This window comes from Echiichthys vipera, assembly GCF_963691815.1.
Source record: "Echiichthys vipera genome assembly, chromosome: 8".
NCBI lineage: Eukaryota > Metazoa > Chordata > Actinopteri > Perciformes > Trachinidae > Echiichthys > Echiichthys vipera.
In genome coordinates, this window is record NC_139833.1 from 23,785,146 (window position 1) to 23,807,645 (window position 22,500).

Sequence of the window (22,500 nt, forward strand, 5' to 3'; positions counted from 1 at the left end):
AGCTGGACGAGGCCCAGGGCCAGATGGAGGAGCTGTTCCAAGAAAGGAAGATCAAACTGGAGCTCTTCCTTCAGCTCCGCATCTTTGAGAGGGATGCCATTGACGTGAGTAGTGGGAAATGGAGGCTTGCTGCATGATGGATATTTGTTTTTGCCTTATCCTGCAATGTTGAGGCAAAAGTGGGAGTGAGCAGATGAAGTAGAGTAGTAGAAGAAGGGGTCTGAGTGTTTCACAGGGTTAAGACAGCAAGAAAGGGGTGATAGTGGATGAAGTATATGGACTCACGCGTTTAATTTCTGAGGAGATAATAATCGGTAAAAGAGCTTCACTAATGAACATGAAAAACATCCGAGGTGGACCAGAATTAATAAACCTATATGCAGGTTGTAGATAAAAGGGAGAAATTGAGGTGTAAAGCAGATTGCAAAGAAGAGTGCAGGTGAAAAAGAGGAATTGCTGAGGTTATAATTCGAGATAAAGGGATTGACATATATAAATGTACCATATTAGACCAATTGTTTTTATTTTCGATCCTATTGGTTTTATAGTTTTTTTTCCCAAAATGATGAGTTACAAGTAACAAGTGACACTGGAAAACCATAATGAAAGTGACTCAAGCTGAGGGGCCGTCACACAATAAACGGGAGGTTCAGTCCTGTAGTGAGGATTCCTGCTGGTTCAGTTCAGCTGTGGTTGATTTCACTTGTGCAGCATTAAAAAAAAGCATTAAGTTCTACTTGACACATCTCATCCACTGACTCATTCCAATTTTGTTTCCCTCTCCCCAACCAGCACTTGGCTGCATTGTATCCGATAATTCCATAACGTCCCACTGTGAGAGTGAATGCTTTCCTCAGCTAGTGTCAGATATGTTAACTGTTCTTTTAAAATATATATTTTTATGTTACTCGAGATGTTTAGCATGGTTGTCAAATCCGATTTGTTGAACCGTACTATGTTGACGGATGAATTACACTCTGGAAGAAAGGGTTTAGAGCAGGTTTTTATTCATGAGGATAGTGTATATAAAAAGAGCGTTTGTGATAATCTGATAATCTTTCTGTGTAAAAAAATGTTTTGTTTTTGTTACGTTAGCAGCATGGCTGTAGGGATGGCAGTGTCAGCTAATCTTCTGTTTTTTAATTCATGGTTACCAAACGATTAATTCTACTGAGATATGTGATTTTCTGACTTTTCCACTTGCCACCATGACATTCACATACATGGTTTAGAGCACAGGTCTTCAACAGGGGGTCCTTGATCCCGAGGGGGTCCTCAGAGTTACTGCAGGGGTCCGGAAAATTATTGTTTGATCTTTTTTTTTGTCTGAAAATAAACATGTATTTCAACATATTAGCAAAGATAAATCTGTGTAAACAACCAAAACATTTAATTTACACAACTCTGATGATAGGCTTACTGGCCTTTAGGTAAGGTAGACATCCATAGATAGATTCACTGTGCCTTCCACATATATGATGAACATTAAAACATGATGTCTAAACATGAATATTTCGATCATTATTTTAATAGCTTAGTATTGTATGCACCATCAAAATGTTTACATATCAGCCTTAGGCCACCCTACGTGTTATTGTAGACAGATATAGTAGTGGGTCCCTGCTGCAGCCCTCTTTAAGCCAAGGCGTCATTGGCCTTAAAAGCATTGAAGACCCCTGACTTAGATTGAAATGCCTAAACAACTATTGTATGGGTTGCCATGAAATCCTTTACAGATACGCATGTTTTACTCTGTATTCAGTGTAGTAACTTTGATGAGTGTCATTATCAGGTAAACATTTGACGTCCAATATTTGGTTTATACCTGCAAAACTAATGAAATTCCCATCAGGTATAGTAGTTTTTGTTGATTGCTAACTGGCAAATGTTAGCATGCTAACACTGTAGATATGTCAACATTTAGCAAAAAACAGTACTGTGTTTTTATTGCCTAAGTGCAGCCTCACACAGCTGTTTGCATGGCTGCAGAGTCACATTTCATAATATGAATTTAAATGCACAAAAACAGTGTGAGGATTTTCAGTTAAACATGTAATGCCTGCCGAACCTGATTTTGTGGATGTAATTTTAAGCCAAGCACCCTTTGTTTGTGTTAATGATCAGATGATTATGTAATTATTGTGTAATACAGAGAGCATCTGCTGTACCTTCCCTCCTTTTGTCAGCTGGATGTTCTAAACACAAACAAATTCATTAACTACACATTTCTGTATGTCAAGTGAGGAAATGGTGGTGAATCTCTATGTTGAAGTATGCCCACACACACACACACACACCCACAGATTAATATGACACAATACTCGGGCATGAAGGTGGGTGGAGGAGGCATTTGTCTCTCTCCATTCCCTGCACACACACACACACACACACACACACACACACACACACACACACACGCACACACACACGCACGCACGCACGCACGCACGCACGCATGCACGCACGCACACACACACACACACACACGTGCACTGGGACACTCCCTCCTGGCTTGAATGGGGGTGTGTGTTCAATGTGAGGGCATGGGTTGAGGTGAGACATCTTACAATACTTTCTACTCTGACGATAAGTTCTGTATCAGTGCACACCACAGAGGAGAAAAAAGACATGGTCCAAGAGGAGACTTATCTTTTCTTTAGTTAGTTTCCACAGTGTTGGTAGCTGCGGTGGGAGATGGTCTATTTGTACACAGAGAGCATTTTACTCAACTGTAAGAGGAGAGGAGCACAGAGTGAAATTGAGTGCTTGGTAAGTTTCTACTTTGTTCCCAGATTTGTATAATTACAAAGTGGTTGGAGAGGGTTTTATATTCTGATATACTCTAAATGCTTGATAAGATTACTCTGTGTGCTGGCCAGGGGAATTTTGTGTGAATCCAAATTCCTGGTCTACCTTGTCACAAGTCTAGCATGAATTTCTTCCTGAACAGAGAATAATGCTCTCTTTCAAAATAGGTTTACCTTCCTTTCTATATTAACATATTGAATTATAGAAATTATTAGAAGCCAAGTGACCCACACACAGGGACTTTCTTTGTGCTAGCACCAACAACAGGATCCAAAAGAATAATTGTTGATGGTGAAACTGCAGCTTGGTGAAAGCTGGTATTTGGAGGTAAACCTGGAAATAAATACTGATTGCTACTTGGTTCCCTGTGGCTCAGACTTCATTGTCCGTATCCTGAGAATTAGAGAGAAGCACAGTTTATCCTACTCAAAGAAGTAGCAGAGAGAAATTACAAGAGACAGCTTTTGCTTTGTTTGGAACAATGTATAAGGACTCACTGTTACTTATTTGAGAACTGTATTTTCTGTTGCATTTAATTTGTTCTAAGTCTATTTTCAGATTTTCCTTAAATGTTGCATATGACAAGTAACATAATCATACACTCAGCCTGCAGTAAATTGTTATAGTAAAATACAACACCATCCTTCGCCAAATTGCATATACTGTTACTGCACTTTGATTCATACATCTATCTGTAGCACTCTTGGGGTTCTAACAGACATCGGCAGGATTATAATAGTTCAAGCCATGTGAAGTACCTGAGAGATAGAGGGAATTAATAACAAAAGTATCTGAATTGAAGAGGACAGCTGCCAAAGCTTCTCATTTTCATTTAAACACACAGATCAGATTTTACCACTGTTATGAGCTACTGCATGACATTACTTACATGTAACTCTCATAGACATCCAGTTGTCAGGGCATGGTAACTAAACTCCACACGTTTCAAGTTGACACATTTTTGCATTAGTTTATAAGGTCACAGAAGCTCTGAATGTAGGACGCTAGATCCAAATCATGCAAAACATTAGATCAGTTTTGCCTCTGTGGCCTATCTTATGGCAAAAATACAGTACACCAGTTTCCAAATAAAAGCCAGTTGTTCATTTTTTTCCAACACATGGAGTCTTGTCCTAAATAAGAGCCTAGGCTAACATGATAGGTGGCGGCTCTTGGCGGTGTGACTTTTTTTTCCAGAAATCTTGCCCTCACTCACAACTGAACTCTGCTTAATTATTCCTTGTTCTCAGTGTTGCTTTTAATAAAACCTAGCACTCCCTGCAGATGCTACATAGCAAAAGCCTTCCAGTAAAGGGAGTTCACGAGAGCACGCAGCAGTGCCAGCATTTATTACGTCAAACAGCAAATCAGAAAATTATAGGACAACTATAATAAAACATACTTACACAAAAGGGAAATTGTAATTAAAACCGGTTTCTAGTAGCAGTCTTAAATAAGAGCTGATTCTCTCTTCAGGTACATTTAATAAAGCCTTTGCCACTATATACATACTCCATGTCTCCCAGAGCAAGAGGTGGATACATTTTGAAATTAAGTATAGACTAGACCTCCTGAGTTTGTTAAAGGAAAAAAATGAAAACATTGACAGACAGAGGTGGATGGTGCCAGGGGGCCTGTTTCACAAAGCAGGTTCAAAAAACTCTGAGTCTAACCCGGAACTCTGAGTTGATCTACTCTGAGATAGGAAACTCTGAGTTTTCGGTTCCAGAACAGCAGATTTGCGTTAGGTTGATCAACTCAGAGTAGTTTGACCTGGAGTTAAGCGCGTGCACCACAAGTAAAAAAAGACAGCATCAATGGAGCCCTGATTCGACGAGTCACCATGGCAACGGGGAAGCGAAGGGCTACGCTACAACTGGAATTGGAAATATTAATGCGCTCATACGGAGAGTTTGAGCAGGTTTACACCGCTGCAGCAGCAAAAGAGAGGGAGACGGTGCTGGAGGACATTGCGGCTCGGGTCAGTGCATAAGTTTAAATGTAGTCCAGTTGCAATCACAGTAATATCACAGGGGGAACTGCTTGAGTGGGAGCCTATTCATTTATTTCATTTAAGTGCAACCCCGCGGGGGAGAAGCGCAGCTTAAGATGAAACATAAAAACATTTTTCAAACAGGTAAAACCTCAGCACAGTCTCATGGTGACGCCTCATTTTGAGCAGGTTTTACATCGTAAAGTAAATATTACCGTAAGTGGCTGTTTTTTATACAACATATCAATGTTGTATAAAAAACTCCCATTTGCAAAAAAAAACGCAGCGCAACACACAATATCTGCTGTGATATGAAAGCATGTCTGGTTGTTAATGTTGGAAATGTAAGGAGGGATGAGATGGACTGTGACATGAAACGGTGTTGTGCGTATTCAGCCCCCTCGCATTATGGGCGATATTCTGGATCAGAAGGCTATATAGGAGTAGTTTATATACCGGTAACCAAACTAAAAGCACACACTTTTGAACCTATGAATTGCAAGAAAAGCTGGAATTATATTTAGAAACGCTGAGTCAAATACATTCAACTTGCTCAAAAGATCCATTTCATTCATTTTGTAATTATGGCTGCAGTATATTAAGGACATCTATGCGCGGTCTGATAATCATCTCCCGACGAATATTTAATTCTCTTTGCGAAATGCGTCACCTTCATTCACGGGATCGTTATCAAAATGACACGCCATGGTAGTGTAAATATTCACCACCTAATATAACTTGCAAAAAAACGCAGCGCAACACAGAATATCTGCTGTGACATGAAACGGTACCGCTCAAACAGAGAATTGCCTGGAAATGCAAGAACATCTATAATCAATAGTCTGATAATCATCTCCCGACGAATATATAATTATCTGCGCAGTAATGCTGCAGCTTCATCCACGGGATTGTTATCAGAAGGACACGCCATGGTAGTGAAATAGTCGCCACCTAATATAACTTCTAATGACTGATGTTTGCAGTGATTTTCTGAAAAAACAGACGGAACTATAGCAGAACTATACTTCGCCAAAACTCGCCCGCTGACTGAATGAATGAGGAAATGAAACACCGTGTGTGGCTGAAAGAGGGCGGAGACAGAGAGAAACTCAAGGTTTTCTGAGAAAAACCTGGTCCCGACCAGGTTAGTTTCAGAGAGCATGTTACCATGGTAACTGACCGAGAGTTTAAGTTACCTCCCTTTGTGAAACAGGCTAGAGTTACCCCTCTGTCTCTGGTTTGAGTTACCTCCCTTTGTGAAACGGAAAACTCAGAGTTTCCCTCATTTCAGGGTTAACATACTCAGAGTTTTCACTAAACCTGCTTTGTGAAACAGGCCCAGGATCAAGGTGCCCCTGGTATCATGATTCAGTCTGCGTGGGCAGTCGGAGACAAGCACTGACATCTCAGTACATCTGCTTTACCAGCCATGCATCACCAGTGTAATATGTTATCCATTATTATAGCAGGCAGCTTCAGCTTAGGGTGTTGGGTTACTGCGACCACACTGTCTCACGTGGTATCCATAATCATAATATTACTGTGGTTGACAGTCCTTTGAACATTTGCGCTGGTGAATAATTTATGTAAGACATCTTGTTTTCTTAGCGATGTAATTTTTGCACCATGAAACCTTCTCCTGGCTTCGAATTTCAGTCGGGGACCTATGTCTCACAACCTTGAAATCTTTCCCACCCTCCATTTTTTCCTTTTGACTGTGAATAAGGTCAAAAATGAAGGCAAAATCATTATAACTAGGAATTAGTTTGTGTTATTGTGTTCATCATCTCTCAGGCATTTTTGTAAATTAATTTTTAAAAATCTCATTATTTTATCTGAGTTGACCCTTTTCCCTGTCTGTTGCACTCTCTTTGCCCCTTTCCCTTTCCCCTTTCAGATCATCTCAGACCTGGAGTCATGGAACGAGGAACTGTCCCAGCAGATGAATGACTTTGACACAGAGGACCTGACGCTGGCTGAGCAGAGGCTACAGCATCATGCAGACAAGGCACTGACAATGAACAACCTCACTTTTGATGTCATCCACCAGGGACAAGAGTTGCTGCAGTATGTCACAGAGGTCCAGGCATCTGGTGAGTGAGGGAAGAGAAACTGTTAACAACAGTAAAGTATTTTTTTTGAGCACAGACTAAATGCTCCACAGACCTATGGAGGGTACAGTACTTGCATATGTATCATATATATCAAGATGAATCTGTTGGAACTTCAGGTGCACAGAAATAAGATTGTTGGCCAAATGGTCTATGTGAGAATGTGGAAAAGAGTACAAATCTAGCTGACGTTCAGTCACTCTGCAGTCAGCCAGCTACACCGCCACTGCTAGCTACATGGCTTTCTTTATTGACTTTTTGCAGAAAGGCAAATACAAGGTAGGTTAAAATGTTTTGGTATAGTTGCACTGTCGTTATTTGCTGCTCTGTGTGCCCTGAATTGCCCCCCGGGGACAAATAAAGTTTTTTAGATTGAATTGAATTGAAGTACAACAGTTGCATACTGAGTCGGAGTGTCTGCTTTGTACATGGCTATGTTAATGGTAAAAGAGCTTCGTCTGCAGCTTTCCTCAAGACAATAATTATTTACCAAAGCCACCCTTGCAGCTAGCATCTCAACTAGTAGCGCACACAGTGCTACTATGGGATGCCCAAATTATATTTGAGTGCAGATTATGCCAGTATTTAATTTGCCATAAAAGATTTGTGCTGAAATGTTTTTTTGGGAAATGTCAACTTTCACAAGTTCAGCATTTCCCAGTCTGAGGCTTTATGTTATTAAACATGTAAGCTTTCTATGCCAGCTATGAAGCATTTTTAAAATGTAAAATCTGTAAGCCATCCTGCCATTGCTATTTTATAGATGCAGGTAACACAGAACATTGGTAAAACAAATATTTCATACTTCTCCCTGTAATTCCACAGAGTACTGTATGTGAAATCAGCATATGTCAGAGATGTGTGCAGAACTGATAAATACATATTCATTCAATACCCATATTAAGGGAATAACTAGGAAGAAAAAAGGACCATAAGTAGACATAACATTACGATGTCTGTTGTGTGCAGGTGTGGAGCTTTTATGTGACAGAGATGTGGACATGGCCACACGGGTCCAGGACCTGTTAGAGTTTCTCCACGAGAAGCAGCAGGAGTTGGACCTGGCAGCAGAGCAGCACAGGAGACATCTGGAGCAGTGTGTCCAATTAAGGCATCTGCAGGCTGAGGTCAAACAGGTAGGTACTTGAAGAAGAAAAGGACAAGAGTATGTCCAAAAGTATGTGACAAAGCCTTTAAGCACTGATTGGATGGTGTAGCTGGGATTTTGAAAACAAGCTACAATAGAGCTAGGCATTTTATTTATAGAATAATAATCCCTGTATTAAACTCACAAAGTCTGTTTTTAAGCAGCTGAAACATTTAATGCTAGCATACTTTATTTATGATAAACAATTGTTGGGAGTGGAACTAGTGCTCATACTATATGTGCACATAAATGACTGCTCACACATACTGTATATACACTAATGCCAAAGTCAAACTGACATGTGCAAAGCCATTCAGACCATTTATTGCTACAGCATACCGTGATGTTATAGCAGAGTGTTATAAAGTGCTAAAAGGCTACAGTATGTTCTGTCTGTACATGACCAGGGGTAGATGACTCATCCTGTGTCAACAGTCTCTCTCCCTCCTCTTTCTTTCTCTCTTTTTCTCTGTTACTTTCTGTCTGTATATCTCTCTGACTTTGGGGAATAGTCTGAGCGATGCAGTTTGGTTGCATGTTCAGCCAAGAGAGAAAGGAGATACGTGGAAATTCAGGGCAAAAGAAGACAAATGGGCCAAAGAGAATGAGATTTGACTGTCATTGTAGAGCATGTCAGCTATCTCTCTCCTTACACAACAATCATAGCAAGAAAGTCTTTGTTGTTGGCAATGTAGCCTGTACTTATGTTTCAAATCAAAAACAAGCATAGAGTGGGAATTAACAACTAGGCCTGTTACAGTAGTGCAGCCAAATTACAGCTGCTTTATGCTTAATGTTTCAACTGGTATAATAATGGTACATTTATGCTATACTGGTATAAATGAAAACTGAAACAAAAGTGATATGATTGAGACTAAAATAACCTAAAATGATACCCAGAGAGAACTGCAGCAAAACATTTCAGAAGATGCACAGCCATTGTTTCAAATGAACAGATCTGAGTAAGATGACAGTGATGCAAGTATGGTGCTGGTGTTATATTTACTCATCTCCCCACGGAGAGGCTGTGCTACAGTTTATATGCAGCTACAGACTGTTAGAGAAATCTGTGCATGTCTGTGTGGCTAATAGTGATTTATAAATCAGAATCCTAAGATGGGAAATGGACTGCACTTACATTGGGCTTTTCTCATCTTAGCGACCACTCAAAGTGCTTTTCAACACAAGTTGGCATTCACCCATTCACACCACATTCATGGTGGCAGAGGCTCCCATGTAAGGTCCACCGCTCATCATAGCTAACATTCAAACACACATTCACACGCAGATGACATGTCGTACCCAAGGACAAGATTAATGGAACTATGCTCCTGAGTCCTGAAGATAATAAACACTTTGAAACAACTCTGAGTAACATCATAAACTAATGTACAACATTGTTTATATGTGGATTTCTGAGATCAACTGTTTCTGTCCACATCCATACATCCTGGGAAATGACTGCAACCCTGTTAGACTAAAGTTGGACACAACCATAATCTGGTAATTGCAGCCTGTATATTTCTGCTGCTGATTTATTTATAAATATACACCTCCTTTCAATCCTGACCAGAGATGACTACTGCACATTTTTGGCTTCAAGTGTCCCACACCAAGAGGTTGTTTCTTGTTAGAACTCCTGTAGTGGTATGATGACATATTACGTAAATCTAATGGTATGCCATACCATAATAATGAATCATAGATCTAGTCATTGTTTCTGATGTTTGCAGCTGTTTGTTCATGCAATATGTCATGTATACATAGCCCTCCTCTGATATTCAGCAGCTAAAAGTCATACCTGTTCTGCCTCTGGACATCACAAGTGCAATGGAAACATAAGTTTTGTTAAAGTCGCTGAAAAACAAGAGACAGACTTGTGTTGCATCATCCCTTTTATAGCCAAGCTTCAATTGCAGTTCTGCCCAACACCCACACAGCAGGTGTGCTTGCTGAGTCAGAGAGAGAGGTGTCTTTGACCAACTGTGTTTAACATGAAATAGGCCAAGAAAACTATGAGCAAATGAGATTTTGTTTGCATCTGTGTGTGTTAGAGGCAGGGTGTGTGGTAGTTTAAGAGATTATGTCCACTTTAAATGATTGGACCATTTTTAAATGACCACTTATTTCAAGATGTTTCCATAGCGTCAGTAGGACCAATAATTCCAGCATGTTAAATAATATTGTAAGTAAAAACACATCTCTTTCTTTATCTGTGTGTGTTTTAGGTGCTGGGTTGGATCCGTAATGGCGAGTCCATGCTGAACGCTGGTCTGATCACAGCCAGTTCGTTACAAGAAGCCGAACAGCTGCAGAAGGAACATGAACAATTCCAACATGCAATAGAGGTAAAATAAAAATGTATATACAATGTTCATCTTTTTGCATTCAGCCTCTCTATTCATGGAGAATCTAGGAGCAACATGTTGATGTACATGGGCTCTCAGTTGCATCCTTCTTTTTCCTCATACATATTCCAATCCCCTTTCCCCCTCTACTTCCCTTTCATCATGTTTGTCTCCTCTATTCTTCTTCTCCATTTTCCCTCATATTTTGCCACTTCAGCAGCTCCTCTGCTCCAATGCCCTTAATCCTTCAACCTTTTGCCTTTCTAAAACACATCTCAAGTTCATATGTGTCTCCACTGCCTCTCCTTTTCCTCACAAGTCACACATAAAATGGAAATATAAATAAGTAATATCTCTACCTCTCTCTGTCTTCTATCTCGCCTTTCGTATTTCCTTTCCCTCTTTACTACTACTGATTATGCAGGGTGCATTTCCTTTGAAGTCTGTGGAGCCTGGCTCATTTCAATGCAGGCCTGTTACTGACCTACTTCTACAGAGCTCACATACACTCACACAAAAATGCACACTTAAGAGAAATGTTTTTGATTATTGCTTGTGTGATACTTTTAACATGCATGCCATAACTGTAGTCCCTGAGCAGTAGTACCGCGTAGTGAGAAAAGAGCAACTCACATGAGAATGCCCTTATTGGCAGTACCCAGCAAGTGGTGCAGATATAACCAGAGGTGGAGGGAAACTATTCATTTTTCTTCATTCTATCTCTTTCTGTTTTCTTACCCTCTAGTGCTCTGTGTCCAGCAAGGAGTAAAAGCCTTATTCTCAGGCTAACTGCTATACCACAAAAAGATGCTACTTTTAATTATTTAGTCTTTCCTCTGTTGCTCCCTAGTTCTCCACTCTCCACCAAAACTGCCCAGCACGGTCCATCCCTTGAATTTCATTGTGGTTTTTTTTTTAATATGAACCTTATTTTCCATGCAGAAAACCCACCAGAGTGCACTGCAGGTACAGCAGAAAGCTGAGGCCTTACTTCAGGCAAACCACTATGACATGGATATGATCAGAGACTGTGCAGAAAAGGTATTGACATCTTACAATTTCATTCTAAAAGAAAAAGTGAACAATGATGTAGGTAGTGTGCAGGTTGCCATTTTAAAGCTGCAATTTGTTTTGTTTGACTTGAAGGTGGCAGACCACTGGCAGCAGCTGATGCTGAAGATGGAGGACCGACTTAAGCTAGTTAATGCATCTGTGGCCTTCTACAAGACCTCTGAACAGGTTCTTGTGTGTGTATGTCTGTGTGTGTTTGGGAGTTGGTGCCAGCAACTCAAACAGGTGTTCGATCATCTTGAACAGGCGTGGGTTTGAGTGAAAACGACGCAAAGGATAATGGGAATCACATTCCCTTTTGTGAAAATCAATGGACCTGGAAAGCCAGAGTATAATTTAAAAAACTGCTCACAAGGATGTTCAGTTTCCCAGGTTGCACGAAAGTCTGAAGCAAGAGAAGGTCAGTGGTTTTATTTACTGTATCCTATGTTTCAGGTGTGCAGTGTGTTAGAAAGCCTGGAACAGGAGTATAAGAGAGAAGAAGACTGGTGTGGTGGTGCTGATAAACTTGGCCCAAACTGTGAGTCAGACCACGTCACTCCCATGATCAGCAAACATCTGGAGCAGAAAGAGGCCTTCCTCAAGGTGGGAAAAGAGACGCTATTTCAATTTATTTTTAAGAAAAGACAAACCACTTGTTATTTGTGTGGTTCTAAGGTAATCTTGAGGTAGTCAGAAGGATGTAATTTTTGACCCAGTGACATCTGTTCCCATTCTCTACACTTACAGGCCTGCACGTTAGCCAGGCGTAATGCTGATGTCTTCTTGAAGTACCTACACAGGAACAGTGTAAACATGCCCGGCATGTTGTCCCACATCAAAGCTCCAGAGACTCAGGTTAAGAGTAAGTAGATGGGTCAATAATCACCTTTATCTTTTCTGTTTCTTAAGATGTTTTTCAAGTTGTTTTTAGCTTATTTAACTATTTCTATCTCCTTTTTCTTTATGTGTTCACAGAATTATAAATCAAAGTTTTCAGTATTTTCCTTTATAATGCGACCAGCTGTAATAAACATGTTAATTCATGTATTTTATGTGCTTGTGTTGTATCATCAGATATCTTGAATGAGTTGCTGCAGAGAGAGAACAGGGTGCTCCACTTCTGGACCATGAGAAAGAGGAGGCTGGATCAGTGCCAGCAGTATGTGGTGTTTGAACGTAGCGCCAAACAGGTATGTCTTTCAGTTCACTACAGACAGAGTAAGTAGAAATAAAACTCTCTGGTAGTGATTTGCTCCTTTAAAAAATAAATCAACAAGTCTCAGTTAGCTTACAGCTGCAACTTGCATCTTGATTCATCTCTATTTTTTTTTCATTCAGTGTTTTTCTTAGTAATGATACATTTCAAATATACTAGACTCGATGTTAGCTGACAGACATTTGCAACAATGACAGTCTTAAAAACAGCTATCATTATGTGGCCCAGTAGATTTAAACACTATGTTTATTACAGAGCGTTGCCAAACATAAGTCTCCAACCAGTCATTTTTACCCCTCATGCAGTACTGAACATTTCAACCTCTGGCATTTTTACTGTACAGTTTTTCTCTGTTTTAACAGACTAAGAGATCTAAGCTAGGTTGATAGGTCAAGTTACAAGACCACTCAATATTTCTCTGTCAAATGAGTCTCCGATCAGCCATTATTTAACGATACAAGGACCTATGAGATGGGCAGAGTTTGGATAATAGTGGTTTCAGGAGCAGCCAACATATCTCCACACTCTAAAGACTGAGCTGACATTTGAATTGTTTTAATGTAACATGACTTTGACTGCTTAAAAAATCTTTATTTTAAAGAAGCCACAACCAGTTCAAATCTATGGCACTTACCGTATTTATTATATCCTTGTGTACCAGGGGCCTGTTTCACAAAGCAGGTTTAGTGAAAACTCTGAGTATGTTAACCCTGAAATGAGGGAAACTCTGAGTTTTCCGTTTCACAAAGGGAGGTAACTCAAACCAGAGACAGAGGGGTAACTCTAGCCTGTTTCACAAAGGGAGGTAACTTAAACTCTCGGTCAGTTACCATGGTAACATGCTCTCTGAAACTAACCTGGTCGGGACCAGGTTTTTCTCAGAAAACCTTGAGTTTCTCTCTGTCTCCGCCCTCTTTCAGCCACACACGGTGTTTCATTTCCTCATTCATTCAGTCAGCGGGCGAGTTTTGGCGAAGTATAGTTCTGCTATAGTTCCGTCTGTTTTTTCAGAAAATCACTGCAAACATCAGTCATTAGAAGTTATATTAGGTGGTGACTATTTCACTACCATGGCGTGTCCTTCTGATAACAATCCCGTGGATGAAGCTGCAGCATTACTGCGCAGAGAATTATATATTCGTCGGGAGATGATTATCAGACTATTGATTATAGATGTTCTTGCATTTCCAGGCAATTCTCTGTTTGAGCGGTACCGTTTCATGTCACAGCAGATATTCTGTGTTGCGCTGCGGTTTTTTGCAAACGGGAGTTTTTGTATACAACGTATAAAAGTCATTCAGTAGGCCTACAATAGAAGTTATATTAGGTGGTGAATATTTACACTACCATGGCGTGTCATATTTATAACGATCCCATGGATGAAGGTGACGCATTACTGCACAGAGAATTAAATATTCGTCGGGAGATGATTATCAGACCGCGCATAGACGTCCTTAGTATACTGCAGCCATAATTACAAAATGAATGAAATGGATCTTTTGAGCAAGTTGAATGTATTTGACTCAGCGTTTCTAAATATAATTCCAGCTTTTCTTGCAATTCATAGGTTCAAAAGTGTGTGCTTTTAATCGGGTTACCGGTATATAAACTACTCCTATATAGCCTTCTGATCCAGAATATCACCTATAATGCGAGGGGGCTGAATACGGCACAACACCGTTTCATGTCACAGTCCATCTCATCCCTCCTTACATTTCCAACATTAACAACCAGTGATGCTCTCATATCACAGCAGATATTGTGTGTTGCGCTGCGTTTTTTTTGCAAATGGGAGTTTTTTATCCAACATTGATATGTTGGATAAAAAACAGCCACTTACGGTAATATTTACTTTACGATGTAAAACCTGCTCAAAATGAGGCGTCACCATGAGACTGTGCAGAGGTTTTACCTGTTTGAAAAATGTTTTTATGTTTCATCTTAAGCTGCGCTTCTCCCCCGCGGGGTTGCACTTAAATGAAATAAATTAATAGGCTCCCACTCGAGCAGTTTCCCCTGTGATATTACTGTGATTGCAACAGGACTACATTTAAACTTATGCACTGACCCGAGCCGCAATGTCCTCCAGCACCGTCTCCCTCTCTTTTGCTGCTGCAGCGGTGTAAACCTGCTCAAACTCTCCGTATGAGCGCATTAATGTTTCCATTTCCAGTTGTAGCGTAGCCCTTCGCTTCCCCGTTGCCATGGTGACTCGTTGAATCAGGGCTCCATTGATGCTGTCTTTTTATACTTGTGGTGCACGCGCTTAACTCCAGGTCAAACTACTCTGAGTTGATCAACCTAACGCAAATCTGCTGTTCTGGAACCGAAAACTCAGAGTTTCCTATCTCAGAGTAGATCAACTCAGAGTTCCGGGTTAGACTCAGAGTTTTTTGAACCTGCTTTGTGAAACAGGCCCCAGGTCTAAGGCTGTTTAAATACAGATACTTTGCTCCCTCTTGTGGTGTTTTTAAAGTACAGCATGGGCACACAGAAATGCGCTTAGCCACTATAATCAGATGACATCATGGATGTTTCTAGGACATGGCTATTCTAGGGCGATCCAGGTTTTATCCCCAGGGTCCACATGCTTTCTAGTCTCACAGTTTGATTGGACCAGTTCTGCCACTGCTGGTCAGGGCCTGCAGGCCCAATGGTAAAGCACACAGACATGAAAAAGAATAGAAACTACTTTAAGTAGGACCTTTGGAAACTGAATCCTAGAAGTGTACGGATATGTTATATTTTCATTGGTGGTAAAATATTGTTAAATATTTAATTCATGTATCATAGTGTTTTGTCTAAAATGATGGATGTCACATTTCCTGAATTACAATGAAGGGATTCTTTAAGGTAAACTGTACAGTAGAAAATACTATGCATATCAAACCGGGACATCAAACTAACAAGTTTGAACACACACACTACCCCTTGGCTTCAATTTGATTGTAGTTAAGAGAGTTTAAACTGTACCAACTTGTGCTTGATCTTCAGATTTGGATAGTTAATAGAGACTGTGTTGAATTGTGTAACTAAAATCCCTGTAGTGTAAATGTACTCACTTGTTATTGGTTGTGTCCTCAGGCCCTGGAGTGGATCCATGACACTGGGGAGTTTTACCTGTCCACACACACATCCACAGGCTCTAGCATCCACCACACACAGGAGCTGCTAAAAGAGCACGAAGACTTCCAGATCACAGCAAAGGTAGTCTGTGTGTTAATGTTTAATTGTTGATTTAATAACGTGTAAAACAAGTTGGGGAGTATAGAGACTGTGTTTGTGTATTTGTGTTTCAGTTGCTCTTCTTGTTGTGTTGCGATGAATTGTGTTGTGTATGTTTGCACAGTCCTGCACTCTTCTGTGAGGCCCATTTCCAGGGCAGTGTATTGTCCCTTTTCCTCATAGCTGTGTCACTGTTATTGAACAAGCTTTTGTGTCCAAGCAGCACACTGATTCCTATCTCTCTCTCTCTCTCTCTCTCTCTCTCTCTCTCTCTCTCTCTCTCTCTCTCTCTCTCTCTCTCTCTCTCTCTCTCTCTCTCTCTCTCTCTCTCTCTCTCTCTCTCTCTCTCTCTCTCTCTTCTACCTTTCCTCCACCGGCACTGGCCACCTCTCTTTTCTCCCTGTCACCTCCCTAAATGTCTCTCTATTGACAGCAAACCAAAGAGAGAGTAAAGCTGTTGATCCAGCTGGCAGATGGGTTTTGTGACAAGGGCCACGCCCATGCCCTCGAGATAAAGAAATGGGTGTCCTCAGTGGACAAGCGCTACAGGGACTTCTCTCTCCGCATGGACAAATACCGAACCTGCCTGGAAACAGCACTCGGCATTTCTTCCGACTCCAACAAAGCTGTGAGTGAACACCATTGATACAAATCAAAGATGAACACAGATATCAGCTATAATCTTCCTAATGTTTTTTTTTTTACAAACCCAATTAATATGCTTTATCCTAAAACCTTGAGTTAATACTGTATAATGAAAGACCATAGAGGGATAAAGCTGATGATACGGTCCATGTATGACGTTGTTTAAAGCAAGAAGGATATAACCTTGGCCTCAAGCCTCTTTAGAGTGAGATTAAAACAAAATCATGTTTTAGGTGATGAATCGAATCATATAAACCCCTGGCTTTAATTACATGTTAGCTTCAAGAAAAGGGTGGTCGGATTGAAATTGGAGACTGTTGATCACTTATGTCTTTAAAGTCCATCTCCCAACAGTTTATTTGAATGAATTTGTGCTAAGAGAAAAGCTAATTTGTCACACATTGGTGTGTTGACAAGTGAATGACCACCAAGCCTTTTATGCCCTACATAAAAGACTTGGTCTCCTTTCAGAGTAAAGAGCTGCAACTGGACATCATCCCAGCCAGTGCCCCAGGGTCAGAGGTCAAGTTGAGGGATGCTGCCCATGAACTCAATGAGGAGAAGAGAAAGTCGGCGCGAAGGAAAGAGTAAGTGCAACAGACATTTCCCCTTGCACCCTCTCTTGTGATTGCAACCTGATGTTAAGCATTACAGGTATCCTACACAGACCTAGAAAATTGTCTGGTTGAATAATTCAATAATTTCCTGCAAACACAAGAAAACATTATTGTTTTCGTCTGGTTAACATCTTGTAGCCGCGGTCAACCGTTCATTTTAAATTATTTGATGATAATGTGGAGTTTAATGTCAAATAACATGAGCACATCATAGCAAACACTGAAATCTTGAAAAAGTGTAAACAAATGGAGATGGAATTCATGATGCATGTGAGAGGAGGCAGAGCAGTAACGTACTTCATGAGCACATTTATCACAATAGGCTTTGGTTTCCTGATGCTGTATAGAATAGCTTTAGTTTTAAATGGTTTATGGGGGAAATTCATACAGCAGGGAGCCCCTGAACATGCTGTATTTTACAGTGAATAATGTGTTTGCAAGTCATGTGTGAGCCATAAGGGAGCTATAATGCATCAACAGTGCTAACATAGTAGTAACAAAGGATGTAGACTCTGTAAAGCAGAGTGAAATACTTTATTTGAAATGCCAAGTATTTTCTGCTTGTTTTTTACATACTTGTCTTCACCACTGGTTTATTAATTTATATACCTTTTTAATAGAATTCCATTGTTAAGCAACAGCCTTGGTCCTTGTTAACTTCCTGTCAGCTAACATTAAGAATGTTTATGTTGACATCTCATATCTCTATATTATGTTAAATGCAGCACCTCACCATGTTCGTCAGTATCTTCTCTCCTAATGTGCCTGTCCTTTCAGATTTATAATGGCTGAGCTGATTCAAACAGAGAAAGCCTACGTCAGAGACCTACGGGAGTGTATGGATGTAAGTATTGTAGCAAACACACAAATAGACATCAGCATTTACCCACTTAACTGTATTTATCTAAGTGACAGTGTTTACTACAAGTTACTACAGTATATTTAGTCATCTTTGTTGTCTATGCTGTGATTTTTAAAAACATTTTCCTTTGAAATTGGTTACACTTTACTTTTATAATTAGTTGCACTTTTTTAAAGATATTTCAACAGGTTACTCAAAAATAAGAATAGGATTGATTGAAATATATATTATGAAGATCAGATGCTTTTACATCAGACGAATTGGTACAGAGAGATTTTAGGTATTTAATGACTTCTCCTCTGCTCTGCAGACGTACCTGTGGGAGATGACCAGCGGTGTGGAGGAGATTCCTCCGGGTATTGTCAACAAGGAACACATCATCTTTGGGAACATGCAGGACCTTTACGAATTTCATCACAAGTCAGTAGGGCAGCAATCTGCGATATTCTGTATTCTTTACCATCTGCTAATCTAGTTTAAGATTATAAATTCCAAATAGAAATCGTTTTCAAAAGTAATGAATATACAATACTTGTAAATGTTACTGCTTTAAATATTTCTGTCTCTGTGCAGTATCTTCCTGAAGGAGTTGGACAAGTATGAGCAGCTTCCAGAGGATGTCGGCCATTGTTTCGTGACTTGGGTAAGAGATCTACAAGTTGTGACTTTTAAACTTCAGTTTGCATTTTTGTTCTCACTACACACTACACAACATAAGCTTTAATAAAACTCTGGCTGTTACACAGCCAATATACATAACTTATTATGACCATACCTCGCTGGTCTGTGTTAAAAGTACAACACATCTAGTCTCGTCTGCTGATCAAAATGGTTGCGTTCTTCTGACATATTTATTTGATAGGAACACCAAAGAAAAACCTGAAACCCCAAGACCAGTGGCCATTATTTCACCTTTCTAGCTAACAAGCAAGTTGGTATGTTAAGTGCATACGCGGCCGTATCGACGATGCAACGTTACAGTATTTGATTCGCTTGACATGTTTGGTCCACTTAAAAAAAAGTGCAGTATGAAAGGAAACCAAACTAAATGAAATATGCAACTATCTTGCAACTTCCCCAGTCCACCGCACTATAGTTGTGAAACCGACCTTTTCTTTCTTTACTCCTCAACAATTTCAAAATTATACCAATGTTGTTTTAATTTGTTTACTAGGTCCATATTATGTTAAAATAACAAAACATATACAGTATACCAGACCTATAGAGTATGACACCTTCCTTCTAAAGTTGTTGTTTTGCATCCCTGACTCTTGATAACTTGTGTAAAGTACTGATGTTATTTCTCCTGCTTAGGCTGATAAGTTCCAGATGTATGTGAACTACTGTAAGAACAAGCCTGACTCCACTCAGCTCATCCTGGAACATGCGGGACCCTACTTTGATGTAAGCAACTACCAATACAGCTTGGTTTAATAATAGATTTAGATTGAGGGTTTGTTTTTTACATTTTGTGATCCAACTTTGAAAGTTTGTCTGTAGAGTACATGAGTTAGAATATTAGAGTTCGTAGTTTCTTTTCGACATTTGTCTGTTTCCTCTGATTGATTTGCAGGAAATCCAGCAAAGACACCGCCTGGCCAACTCCATCTCCTCTTACCTGATCAAACCAGTCCAGAGAATCACTAAATACCAGCTGCTTCTCAAGGTACAGCATGTCTCAAAATAAATGGAAACCAGTATCTGGCCTAGTATGACTCACTTAATCCTTTATAAATAAATCCTTTAAAATCATGTTAATTCTTCTTTATTTAAATGTCACTGTGTGTATGTCCCCTTTGTGTTCTTCTGTTGTAGGAGTTGCTGACATGCTGTGAGGAGGGTAAAGGTGAGATAAAGGATGGTCTTGAAGTCATGCTCAGTGTCCCTAAGAGAGCCAATGATGCAATGCACCTCTCTATGCTGGATGGTGGGTATACACACACACCTTCGAACACACACCTCTGCTATTAACTCATGGAATATCTTTTTCGAGTCAACTGTACAGCTGTTCACTGAGTGTTCTTTCACTTTGCTTTTGTGAATGTCATCACGTCACTCACATTCAGTACAAATTACTCAGCTGTGAGACAGAAATAGCTTCATTCAACTTCCCCCCCGTTTTCCACCCACACATGCAAACACCCCTAAATGGCTCTTTTCCTCCTCTCCTTTCACTTACTCAGGGTTCGATGGGAATATAGACTCCCAGGGAGAGTTGATACTTCAGGAGTCCTTTCAGGTATGGGATCCCAAGACTCTGATCAGGAAGGGTCGTGACCGACACCTCTTCCTCTTCGAGATGTCGCTGGTCTTCAGCAAAGAAGTCAAAGACTCCAATGGACGCAGCAAGTACCTGTATAAGAGCAAGCTCTTTGTAAGTAATGTTCTGTTTGATCCAACTTTATTTTTAATAATGACAGCAGATACATCAATTGAGATATAATGTGACACTAACTGGGGCTGTCTATGTATGATGCTAGGAATCTATGGATGCATCATTCATAATGTTAAAACCACACACTTTCACACGATATTATTATATACCAGTCATTAGAGTTGTACATTTCTGTGTATTGATTTCAACTTATCAATTCCTCCAGTCGTATAAGTTTTTGGTCAAATCAAAATTTTAAAATGTAAATTCAATCTAGACCCAACCTGTCTGGTTTAAAAGTGTGAACTTCAAGAACTTGATTTGCTTCAGGATTGATCCTTTAAAACATGTGACACACATTGTATTTATTTTTGTTAAAATGTGTTGTTGCATCATTTTTTACATATCAAGTAGATTTGCTGACATGTTATTCTCCCCCTCAGACATCAGAGCTTGGAGTGACAGAACATGTGGAGGGAGATCCTTGTAAGTTTGCGCTGTGGGTGGGCAGAACCCCAACCTCGGACAACAAGATCGTCCTCAAGGTATCAAGATGTAGATTTTATTATTGAAGATAAAGGCTCAATATTTGGTCACTGCATGCATATTTTCAATAACAATGTAAAACGTTTGACAGTATCTGATATAAATAATATAAATTATAATAAAATTAAAAAATATATATTTTTGATTATTACGGAGCTTCATTTCCACTTCTGGCACATACTGCCCCCCACCCCACTTAACCCTTCATAACATAGTCCCCTCTGTTCAGACAAGAAAGTTCATTTCCTGCAGGAGGGTGGAGAGTTACTTTCTGCTACTAATTCACTCATCACACAGAAACATTAGCATAGCAGTTGATGGGCCATAATCCAAACTCACAAGCAACATGGTAGTTCTCAAGCAGTGAGTCAGAACAATGTTTTATGCATGGTGTGTGTGTGTGTGTGTGTGTGTGTGTGTGTGTGTGTGTGTGTGTGTGTGTGTGTGTGTGTGTGTGTGTGTGTGTGTGTGTGTGTGTGTGTGTGTGTGTGTGTGTGTGTGTGTGTGTGTGTGTGTGTGTGTGTGTGTGTGTGTGTGTGTGTGTGTGTGTAGATGTAGATGTAGTAACATTTGCGTTTTTTGAGACTGACAGAGACAAAGACAAAACCTTGTGGATCCCGGTGTATGTGTTACAATGTGTGGATATGTGCTGTACGGTTCTCTGTCTTATTACATAACCTCTGATGACCATTTTAATCTGTGTCTTGTGTAACATGGTGCCACTACAGCCTTGGTACTGCTGGTTGCTAAGTGAAAGAGGAAGAGAAGACACAGAAGAGCGTCGTCATATGCTAAATACAGTGCTGTATTGGCTCAGTGACGCAAATAAACACTTGGCTGATAATTAACGTATTTCTGTGCAACCCCAAGGGGCGTATAGGAGACACAGTTGTCGTCATTTCACATTGTGTCTAAAAATGGACGTGTGGCTCAATAATATAAGGTCGCAGGGATCAAAGCACTTATGCGGGATCAGACATAATTGTATAATTGCTCAATTAAACCTGGTACTGTGTTATGGTTCTACAATTAGTTAATTCAGGCCAAGTAAACAGGGCAATAGCTTTTATTTGTCTCCACTCTTCACATCCCTTATTGTTGATGTAATGTTCTGTCTCTCTGTATATGAAAAAATAGAAAATGTACATACCAGAACCTGAAAACCTAACCTTTTTCTCACCAAATCATGTGTTGCGTGCCAGGCTTCGAGTATTGAGAACAAGCAGGACTGGATCAAACACATTCGGGAGGTCATCCAGGAGCGAACGGTCCACCTGCGTGGAGCTCTGAAGGAGCCCATCCACATTCCTAAAGCCACCACAGCTAAACACAAAGGCAGACGGTAAGCTAAGAATGTGTTACTCTGAACTAAAGTTTTTGTTAACATTGTTTATGTGTTCAAATGGTAATTATGTCAGCCATTATACAACCATAATACAGTTAAGTTATTTTGTATATGCAACAGCTAATACAAATACAAAGAATACAGTTGTAAATGTAAAAAACGATTTAAATGTTTTTTTTTCAATAACGACATTTAGAACAATGCAGTTGG

At 40.0% G+C, this 22,500-nt stretch overlaps 1 protein-coding gene across 1 annotated transcript in view; it reads left to right on the plus strand.

The window, feature by feature from the left end:
• Positions 1 to 22,500, plus strand: part of triob (trio Rho guanine nucleotide exchange factor b) — a 93,123-nt gene that overhangs the window by 42,516 nt on the left and 28,107 nt on the right. Inside the window, exons 14-34 of the mRNA XM_083918678.1 lie at positions 1 to 104; positions 6,699 to 6,894; positions 7,882 to 8,048; positions 10,288 to 10,407; positions 11,350 to 11,448; positions 11,554 to 11,646; positions 11,914 to 12,063; positions 12,208 to 12,322; positions 12,535 to 12,650; positions 15,761 to 15,883; positions 16,335 to 16,529; positions 17,018 to 17,133; positions 17,941 to 18,007; positions 18,336 to 18,445; positions 18,599 to 18,668; positions 19,340 to 19,429; positions 19,599 to 19,691; positions 19,841 to 19,952; positions 20,209 to 20,399; positions 20,843 to 20,944; positions 22,148 to 22,287. The exon at positions 1 to 104 is cut by the window's left edge and continues 71 nt beyond it. Coding sequence (XP_083774804.1) covers positions 1 to 104; positions 6,699 to 6,894; positions 7,882 to 8,048; positions 10,288 to 10,407; positions 11,350 to 11,448; positions 11,554 to 11,646; positions 11,914 to 12,063; positions 12,208 to 12,322; positions 12,535 to 12,650; positions 15,761 to 15,883; positions 16,335 to 16,529; positions 17,018 to 17,133; positions 17,941 to 18,007; positions 18,336 to 18,445; positions 18,599 to 18,668; positions 19,340 to 19,429; positions 19,599 to 19,691; positions 19,841 to 19,952; positions 20,209 to 20,399; positions 20,843 to 20,944; positions 22,148 to 22,287 — 2,569 coding nt within the window. The remainder of the gene's footprint in view (positions 105 to 6,698; positions 6,895 to 7,881; positions 8,049 to 10,287; positions 10,408 to 11,349; positions 11,449 to 11,553; positions 11,647 to 11,913; positions 12,064 to 12,207; positions 12,323 to 12,534; positions 12,651 to 15,760; positions 15,884 to 16,334; positions 16,530 to 17,017; positions 17,134 to 17,940; positions 18,008 to 18,335; positions 18,446 to 18,598; positions 18,669 to 19,339; positions 19,430 to 19,598; positions 19,692 to 19,840; positions 19,953 to 20,208; positions 20,400 to 20,842; positions 20,945 to 22,147; positions 22,288 to 22,500) is intronic.